The sequence below is a fragment of the Fukomys damarensis genome, unplaced genomic scaffold (genome assembly GCF_012274545.1).
Source record: "Fukomys damarensis isolate Sample0158 unplaced genomic scaffold, DMR_v1.0_HiC HiC_scaffold_15, whole genome shotgun sequence".
Taxonomy (NCBI): Eukaryota; Metazoa; Chordata; class Mammalia; order Rodentia; family Bathyergidae; genus Fukomys; species Fukomys damarensis.
The window spans coordinates 60,378,686-60,389,399 of NW_022900927.1; the positions used below are offsets into that span (position 1 = coordinate 60,378,686).

Genomic DNA, 10,714 nt, shown 5'->3' on the forward strand with positions numbered 1-10,714 from the left:
ATTATATTTTACACCTAATTGAACTGTCTCTGAATAGATTTTAAATTGAATATAGAGGCAAGGGATACATTTAACACTGAAAGTCAATGCTGATCTAAACTTTAAAAAAGTACAAAAGGTCAGGAGTAGTGGCACACACCTAGTCTCAGATATATGAATGTAACTGTACTGTATCCCTAAATGTACCAATAAACTCAATAAAAAAAAAAAAATTAAAGTATTATTTTACACCTAATTGAACTGTCTCTGAATAGATTTTAAATTGAATATAGAGGCAAGGGATACATTTAACACTGAAAGTCAATGCTGATCTAAACTTTAAAAAAGTACAAAAGGTCAGGAGTAGTGGCACACACCTATAGTCTCAGATACATGGGAGGTTGCGGAGGGAGGATCACAAGCTCAAGGCCAGCCTGGGCAACATAGTGAGGATCTGTCTCATATAAATAACTAACCTATAAGGGAACAATATAAGAACCAGTATTTTAAAAATCATTTTTAAAGGCTGGGATGTAACTCAGTGTCACCGCCCCTACCTGGCAAGTACAAAGTCCTAAGTTCGATCCCCAGTACCACCAAAAAAAAAATTAAAAAGCTGAGTGTGCTGGTATATACCTGTAATCCCAACACTGGAAGGCTGAGTTCCAGGACAGCCTGGGCTACAAAGCAAATTCAAAAGTTCAAGGCCAGCATGGAAAACACAGTGTGACTGTCTCAAAAAATAAAAAAGGGGCCGGGATTTACCTCCGCATTTCCACCGCTGCCTCACAAGGGCAAGGTCCCAAGTTCCATCCCCAGTACCAAACAACAACAACAAAAACCATAAGCTAAGTGTGGTGGCACACACCTGTAATCCCAGCACTCGGGAGGCTGAGGCAGCAGGATCACTGTGAGTTTGAGATCAGCCTGGGTGGGCTGCACAATGAGTTCCAGGGCAGTCTCAACTACTAGTGAGACCCTATCTCAAAAAACCAAAAAGATAAAAAAGGGCTGGAGATGTCATTCAGTTCAGTGCTTACACCCTGGGTTCAATCGCCAGTCACACACACACACACACACACACACACACACACACACACACACACACACACACACACACACACCGACAAGCAACAATACTACTTGACCTTTTTTGAAAAAACAAAGGAGAAGACACAATTTCCCATGAAGCCATAACCCAGGCAGCTCTTTGGGGACTCTGTCTTCCCCAAGTGGCCATCAAAACAGCTGGTGCCCGACCTGGCCGACAGGCAGGTCTGCTGCCCTCCCTCTGGTCTACACAGGAGCCCAGGCACAGCCCTGCTGTTACCCCCTCTAGGAGCGCGCTGTCCCCTTACTGAAGTAGGCCCAGAGCCTGGAGAGTGGCTCCTCTGAGACTCTCTCTTTATAGGATCTTTAGATAGAAAGAGAACATAGAAAAAAAGATCAAATAAAACTTTACAGGACAGGGACAAGGGGAAAAAATGAGAACCAAGACCTGTCATGTAAAGGTACAAGATCCCAATAATGAATGTAACTGTACTGTATACCTAAAATGTACCAATAAACTCAATTAAAAAAGAAACCAAAAACCTTACAGGACAGGGCCGGGGATTTAGCCCAGCAGTTCCACTGCCTGCCTTGCAAGCACAAGGTCCTAAGTTCGATCCCAGCTACCAAAAACACAAAAACAAAAACAAAAAACAAAAAAAAACCTTACAGGACAGACTAGACTAGCATAGCCTCAAAATTTATATACCACATTCATCTTGTCTGGGAGACATCTCAAAATAAATCAATGAATTATTACCAAATCTAATGCCTGAAAATTCAAACAAACAATAAATTGTTATATCCTGAATCATACTGGCTTCAGTTGTTTTATCTTTATAACTTGATATTGATGTTTTCACTCACAGTACTAGTCAAAGACTTCCAGTTGACTTACATGCAAACAGTGCTCAAGGCACTAATAATCCAGGTTAATACCAATGCATAATAAAAATATTACTCATCCTAGGCCATTTACTATGCAGAACTTTAGGCATACATAACTGATAAGAGATCAACTTATTAAAGAAATGTTTAGACTAGTAACTGCAACACTAAGGCAAAGTGTAATATTGCAAAAAATAAAATTACGCCAGTAAGAGAAATAGAGAAATTATGTTCCTCAACTTCAAAGAATTGCTGAGTCTAAAGATTATGTTTCCCCAACTTCAAAGGAGTGCAGAGTCTCAGGATTGCAATAAGATCTCCTAGAAATACTGTAGCAGGATGGTGAAACATTTTAAAAGAGTAATAAAGGAAGTGTTGAAAATTCAGTTAAGAGAAAAGCAAACTATTACATGAGAACCACAACCTGAACAGGCAAGATAGAAAAATCAAATGAAAATGATACTAGATCAGCGACCTAACACTGAACACTATCATCAGAACTTGGGTGATGGACAAATCTTAAATGTTTTAATCATTTCTCTCACTGAACAGGAACAGATCCCTTGTGACTCTTGGATAATGTTGTAGCCACCAGACCAAGCATCCAATCCCCTTTCATTAGACGTTTTCAAATCAATCTCCAAGAAGTAACTTTTATAAGGATGTATATCTGGTTCTAGTTGGAAATTACTGTGAAAGAGAGACACTTGTTCTATTTCACATAGTTCTATTTAGTGCATATGCTCTTAATAGCAACCTGCTTCTTGAAAATTCAACTCATAATTCACTTTGTACAATTATCTATTACATAAACCAAAGGATAACCACACAAAGACATTTACATTATTGCTGCCAGACTGAAACACGTGTAGGCTAGTCTAAATCACAAATATAAAAAAGGGAGGTACAGTATATCCATTTAGGTATCCACAGTCACCCAAATTAACATACCCCAAAGCAAACTCCTGATCATTTCCCCTAAGCCTCCTCCTCCACCTGCAGTCCTCTCCAATTTAATTAACAGCAGTTCCATCTTATCAGTTGCTTATGTCAAAAACTTCAAAGATACCTGTTAAGGCTTGTATTTCGATGTCCCCCCGAAGCCTCAGGGCAGCAGACGTGGGGCTTCTTCAGAGGGGGCTGGATCTAGAGTGTGTGACTGATTCATGGTGCGATGCTAGGACCAAGGGCACTGGAGTCAGGGTGTGAGTGCTACTGCCTGAGTAGCCTGGGTAAGATACGAGGGATCCAAAGGGCTAGATCGTCCTTGTTACTTTGCTACCTTCTGCCTGTCATGAACTGCTTCTCCTCTGTGATGCCCCCTGCCTCAGAGCCAGCCAACTGGCCTGAACCCCTACAAACTGTGAGCCATATAAACCTCTCCTCCTCTAACTTTGGGTGTTGGGTATTTGGTCTCAGCAACAAGCTAAGTAACTAAGACAGCACAGCACCCACTACTGCTCTCTCCTCTCTCCATCCACATCCGACGGGTCCATCGATTCTGGCTCTCCAGAGCCTTCACAGAACTCTCCAGAGCTCACCTAATCCACCCTGGCGATCTCGCGCCTAGATGGTACCATCTCCTCATTGGCCTACAGTAGTCAGGCCTCTGGCCTCCTACTTCCCCCGCCTGCCCGGCTAGCCCTGCTGCGAGCCTTTCAGGGGCTTCCAGCCCCACTTCCGGTAAAGTCAGTCATTCCCTTGCGTGCGGTTTTGTTGCGCAGCTCTGGAGTCGTCCTGGGGCCTTGCTCGTGGAGGCAAGCATCCTGCCACCACGCTGAGCTGCAGGTCCAGGGCCGGACTCTCTGAATCTCCTCCTCCCCTACTCACTCATCACTCTTCACTCCACTGCCCCTATACTGGACTGGAAGTTCTGATGTATTTCAAACATGCAAAACAACCACCCAGCCATGGGCACTGCGCATTTGCTGCTACCACCTCTTTCACATCTCTTCTCCGGAATTTCGCTCCCTCCCTCCCTCCCTCCCTCCTCCTTCTTCTTCAGTGTTGGGGATGGGATCCAGGACCCTGCATGTATCAGGCAAGAGCTGTACCACTGAATAACATCCCAGGCTTTTTATTTATGTAATTTATATATGTGATGTTTTTGTTTTGTTTTGTTTTGAGTTCTTGAGACAGAGTCTCACTATGTTGACCAGGCTGGCCTCAAACTCATCGTGATCCTCTGCCTCAGCCTCCCAAGTGCTGGGATTAGAGGCGTGCGCCATACCCTGCTTCATAGACCCTTTTTATTTGTTTGTTTTTTTGAGACAGGGTCTTCCCAGGTTATGCAGGCTTACCTTGAACTCACTATGTAGTCTAGGCTGGCCTCAAACTTGTGGCAATCTTCCTGCTAAGCCTCCCAAGTGCTGGGCTTAGAACTTTTTTAAAGTTTATAGGGTCTTGTTAAATTACCCAGACTAGCCTTAAACTTTGGATCCTCCTGCCTCAGCCTCCCAAGTGGTTAAGATCATAGGTGTGCACCACTATACCTGGCAAATATTACCTTTCCAATTAAAGCATCTGGATCACCAGATTTAAAATTGCAATTCATTCCTATCTTCCTGCACTTTCTAACCCCTTTCTTTGTGTTAGTTTTTTCAATAGCACTTAACATAAACAGATATGTATTTCATTCATTCATTCATTGATTTATTTATTTTGGTACGGGGATCAAACTCAGGACCTCATACTTGCCAGGCAGGCACTGCACTGCTAAGCTAAATCCCTGGCCCTTATTATATTTATTTTCTTAAAGTTATCCTCCTCTAGTGATTCAAAGATAAACACCGCGAATACAGAGACTTCTATCTATTTCGTTCACTGCTATATGCCCAGGACTATGGAGCAGTACTTTGTACAAAGGGGACAATAAAGCATTTGTTAAATAAACTAGTACATCTAATATCAAAATTCACATTGTTGGAGATTACATAAAAATTAATAAGATAAATTTAAGGAAACCAAAAATTACTTTTTTTAAAAAAACCTCATAAATACCTGACAGATGTGGAGGAACACACCTGTAATCCCAGCTCTCTGGGAGGCTGAGGCAGGAGGATGGTAAATTCAAGCCCAGCTTTGCAATTTAAGAGACTTAGTAAGACCCTGCCTCAAAATAGAAAGTAAGCTAGTCATGTTGGTGCATGCACACCTGTAACCCCAACAATCAGGAAGCTGAGGCAGGAAGATCGGCACAATTTGAGGCCAGCACGGGCTACATAGTAAGTTCAAGGCCAACCTGAACTACATAGCAAAATCCTGTCCCAAGAAGGAAGGAAGGGGGGGGGGGGGGAAGGAAGGAAGGAAGGAAGGAAGGAAGGAAGGAAGGAAGGAAGGAAGGAAAGAAAGAAAGAAGGAAGGAAATAAATTTAAAAGGGCTGAGGATGTAGCTCAATGCAAAGGCCCTGGGTTCAGTCCCCAGTAATGCCAAAATCTATACATAAACTTTACCATAAAAGTGAGGCATGTAATAGACCTTTAATAATAAGACGAAGTTAGTATTTGAGAAAAAGTGTGAGAGACTAAGTATTGCTGATGGCAGGCCTAGTAGTGTGAATTTGCGCCCTGCGGGCACATTCTCTGCAGGACCTCACCCCACAGCCCTAAGAAGAGCACCCTCACCTTCAAGTTCTTGCGTCCTTCTCGCTGCTGCACGCATCCATCAGTGCCTAAGTCGCTCGGCCCTTCCGGCCCCAAATCCTGCAGACACCCACCCTTGCAGATCTCCACGAGCAGCGCATGCTGTACTTGCCCTTCCTGTCTGTTTCTTCCCCTTGGCTTACAGAAGGAATCGCGCAGCTTCTCTTGCTTCTCTCCGCGGAGCCTGGCGGGCTCCAGACCGTTCTGAAATCCGGTTCTCCGATGTACTCGAGTCTGGAGGGCACCGACCCCTTCCAGGCCTTGCGCTCTCTCCTGAGGGCACTCAGTGCCCCACACAGTGTGGACCTCAGCCCGGCTCCTGAGCCGCCTCCGGGGCAGCAGACTTCACCGCCACTCGGCTCTGCTACCTGATCGCTTTATCCGGACTCATCCCCTGTCCCCGGGATGAGGCGCGGAAGTCTAACTCAGCTCAGCGCTCACCAAGCCCCAGTGGAGCAGCAGCCGGACTCAGAAGAAACTTGCAAGATTCTGCCGACTGACCTGGCTGCACAGATCCTCCCCACCAATCCGAAACCTGACCGGGGAGCGCAGGGGCTGGGAGTTATGGGAAACAGGGCAGCGCCTCAAGTTCTGGTTCCCAACCAGATGCAACTTTGCCTCAGAGGGGACATCTGGCCCCACGTGGAAGCCCTGAGCATCCTCCAGGACCCGGAGCAGTCTTCACACAGGGGACGGCCGGTTTCTGTTCCTACCTCGGCTTACTGCTCAGGCCTCCCTTTGAGTCTCTGACCGTCCTATGAGTTTTCCATTTCACTTAACAGAAATAGATTAAACAGAACCCACTTAAATAGAGCACCTTTTCTATTAATTTGCAGATGAAATAACCTCAGCTTACAAAGTATGGTGGCTCAATCACGGGACACACGGCCGAAACCAATTTGCAATCTCAAAATACAGTAGTTAATTGTTAGAATGGGAGAAAGTGCGGCACACAGGAAGATGAGGAGGGCGCCGCCAGGTCAAATCACAAAGGTCTCCAAATACTGCCAGTGTCCCTCCCTCCCCCACGGGGCAGAGCTGACCAGGAAGGACGCCTGGGCTCGGTCTAAGAGCTTCTGAGATGCTCTGCGGCAGCCCAGAGGCGAGCAAGCCTGACCCAGAGCTCCCCTACTCCCGTGTGCACACCTCTGTCTACATGCACACGCAAGCGCGTGCGCACACACACACACATACCCATGAGAGGAAGGCCTGGAGCTGAAAGGTAGCTGGTCTCACCTCCTTTACTGCATTTGTTTTAACCAAAAATAAATAAATAAATAATTTTTAAAAATTTTTTGAGACAGGGTCTCACTACAAGCTCAGGCTGGCCTTGAATTCACTATATAGCCCAAGCTGGCCTTGAACATGCAGCAATCTTCCTGCCTCAGACTCTTGACTACTGGGATATCAGGCATAGCCAATCATGTCCAACAATTTTTTAGAACTTTCTATTCCCTTGTGAAAAGATTCACCTAGAAAAACCTCCAAAACACCCTCTGCTGTTTCTAGCTTGAATGATCCTCATAACTTTCTTCTTCAAAAGCTTTTCCTGTTTCACTTTCCTGTGGGGTGTGCAAGGGTGGATGGTGTGCTGAGAATTGAATCCAGGGCCTTTACACTGAATTACATCCCTGGCTTTAAAAAAAATTTTTTTTTAAATTCTGAGATAAGAGTCTTGCTAATCGCCAGGCTGGGTTTAAAAATACAATTGTCCTGCCTCGGCCTCCCAGAGTGCTAGATTACAGGGCCTGTGCCACCTCTGAAAAGTATAATCACCGTGACCAGCTCCCCCCCAAACTACACTTCCTGTCCTCCACTCAAATTTTTCAACTACAAAAACTCTTCATTAATGCAAACAACAAAGAAAATTACATAGATTTATACTTTAGTTAAGCATGTACAGCATTTGTTAATCTCTTAACAAGTCCTCTTTCACAACTTTTCCAACATAACAGCTTCTCAAATACCTACATCTGGACCACACTGCTAGTTTTAATTTTTCTTTTCCCACCTTGGTACCAGATATCAAACTCAGGACCTTGTGCTTTTGAGGCAGGTGCAGCACCACTGAGCTATAGCCCCAGCCCTTAATCTTGCAGTTTCACTATACTTCAATCTCAAGGCTCAGAGTGAACATTCTTCTTTCTCTGGGTTCCCCAACAGTCCTTTTTCTGATTGGTACAATCCCTACATTCACCTATAACAAGTAGGTCACTGCCAGGCGTGGTGGCACAATTCTGTAATCTCAGCACTTGGGAGGATGAGGCAGGATGATCAAGAGTTCAAGGCAAGTTGCACAATATAGAGAGATCTAGTATCTTTGGGAGGCTGAGGCAACTGCCTGAGCAACTTAGCAACTTGTCAAAACCTGTCTCAAAATTTTGAAAATTAACAAGGGTTGGGGATGTAGCTCAATACAAAGGCCTTGGGTTCGAGCCCCAGTAAAAATGGTAGGGGAACAGAAAGAACTAGGTTATTTTCTTGGTTCTGCATTTCCAGGATACCATTTAGTGAATGAATCACTCATTGCTTCCTAAAACCACAAGAAAACTACTCATCTTCAAATCTATGGCAATATTAGTGGCAAAGGCTTGTACTATTAATTCAAATAATAGCCATTGAGTGCCCACTTCATGACAGCTTCAAAAGAAAAAAACAAAACCCTGCCTCCATGGAGTTTACATTCATTCTAGTGTACAATGAAAAACACCTTATATATAAATATAATATGACACAAGAGATGAACGCTACAGATTTTAAACTGTGGTCAGAAAAACCCACCTTTGGGAAAGTAACATGGACTACATCCACAGGCCACATAAGATGACTTTTATTAGAAAGTAATGCTTTAAGTATTTGCTGTTAGACTGTATTAAATTGCATTCCAGATACAGTGGACTTTTAACTTATGAACTCAATCAGTTCCCAAGGGCTGGTTTTAATTCAAGTTGGTTGTAAGTCAATACAGCTGAGATCTGGATATTTATCTAGGTACACACTATAGATAACAAAAGGCAGGTGAATCTTCCGTTAACCTAATTAACAACTTCATATGTCAAGCCTGTGGTAACTTGAGGGTCCACTATAACTAGATCAATATAGTGACATCTTCATGACATTGTATAATCTATACAATTAAACTTGTCCTGGTCATTTCAAAATTTCATTCCTATGTTAATAATTAGTTTACCAAAACATGCGGTTTGTGACTATGGATACTGTTCAGATTTAGGAATTACTGTATTTTTCCTAAATAGAGCAAAAACATGAATTTGATATTCTTCAGTTACCTACATTGAGGAATAACTGAAATAACTGAAGTGTTTCAAAAACTTACTCTTATCTCAGCTCTTGGGAGGCTGAGACAGGAGAATCGCTGCAAGTTCGATACCAGCTTGGGCTACCTAGTGAGTTCAACTACACAGTTCACCTGAACTACATATCAAGACCCTTTCTTAAAAAAAAAAAAAACAGGGCCAGGGATTTAGCTCAGTGGTTCCTCTACCTGCATCAAAAGCACAAGGTCCCAAGGTTCGATACCCAGTACAAAACAAAACAAAACAAAACAAAACAAAAAAACCCCACTGGTTGGATTGTTTTGAGCTTGGATACATTTAAAATAATTTATTAATAATAGAAAAAAATCTATATACTATCTACTATGTGCCACTCACTGTTCTAAGCATTTGCAAATATTAACTAGCTTAATAAACGTATATATACAACACTTGCAACCAAAAAAAAAAAAATTCACTCTGGAAAAAAAAGTCATTACAATTTACCACACAACTATAAGAAATCACACAGCTCACAAAATAATCCTAAGGACTTAATTCTTAGTATGTGGGTGTTATCTACTTTGTGAAGCCAGTTATTATACCCGAGTCTTAATTTTTTAGAGTCCTTCTCAAATGGAATTCCACAACAGAATTAAACAGTAATGCCCTAAGGGACGTACTGACTGAATTAAATTTTCTTCTAGGCGCCTAAAGTACAAGGATGTGTGCCATCATCCTTGGGACAGTGAGAAAACAGGCATTCAAATCATTTGCTGATTTTTAGAGAAGAGGAAGGGAATAAAGGAAGAAGGAAATGATCGAAGAATTTTATATGCCTGTAATAGCCAAAATGAAACACTTTTTCTGCACTAATAAAATTTTAAAATCATTTCCCATCGGTCTGAATTTTCTTGTGTAACTGGGTGTGAGAAACGGCAGAGGGAATTAAACAAAAGATGGAGGGGGGGAAAGCCAGATTTTTCCAAAATAACAACAGATAAGAGAGAAAACCTTCCAAAATAACTCGTGATTTGATCATATGTACTATTAATTGATTGGCTGATTTTGCACTGAGGATTGAACCCAGAGCCTTCCCAGCCCCTTCTCACTTTTGACACAGCAGCTCACTAAATTGCCCAGGCTGAGCTCAAACTTAAAATGCTCCTGCCCCAGCGGGGATACAGGTTTGTGCCACCACGCCCGACCTATACGTACAATTTTAAAAAGGAACTTCCCACTTGGTGATAATATTAAGAAACGTAATATTGATAACTGTTGCTATAATTTGCTATTTTTTAAAAAAACTATCTTACTCAACGTTATAAATCAGGAACGTTTTGCTCAATCACATATTGTTTTGTCCCCTTACATATCATCTGCGGTATGAAACAATCTGGAAAATCAGGAATTATGCTTACTACACAAGTTATCATTACATCCCAGTCTCTCTCTCCCTAAACATCAGTTCAAAGTAGTCATCCGCTCACAAATAACAGAGAAGCGAAGGGGATCCCAGCCAGGCGCTGTGAATTCAGTCACCAAGTTGGAGCAAGAGCCTACATTTAGCCTGCGTCTCGAGACAAATATGGTGAAGCCAAGAGCAGTAACAAACTGCCAGTCTCCTGAGTCATGTTTCTGACTAAAACTGCGCTATGAAATGGAAAGAATGACATTTCGGAGGTTTAATCATCACAGATGTCAACTCCCTGGGTAGAAGGGACTCGGACGCAAAACTCTTTAGTAAAAATGTGGCGGGGGGGACCTCGAGCGACTCCAGACACAACTTGTCAAAGCGGGAAACTGGCGATTTACCTAAACCCAGTCCTGACCGTGCGCACAGTGCCGCCCCGCAGCGCTCGCGAGCGGCGGCGCCGAGC

General features: G+C 43.1%; 1 protein-coding gene across 1 annotated transcript in view; it reads right to left on the bottom strand.

Annotated features, from left to right (window-relative positions):
* Uhrf1bp1l (UHRF1 binding protein 1 like) overlaps nt 1-10,714 on the bottom strand; it is a 90,953-nt gene that overhangs the window by 79,210 nt on the left and 1,029 nt on the right. Inside the window, exon 2 of the mRNA XM_010631405.2 lies at nt 10,650-10,713. Coding sequence (XP_010629707.2) covers nt 10,650-10,713 — 64 coding nt within the window. The remainder of the gene's footprint in view (nt 1-10,649; nt 10,714) is intronic.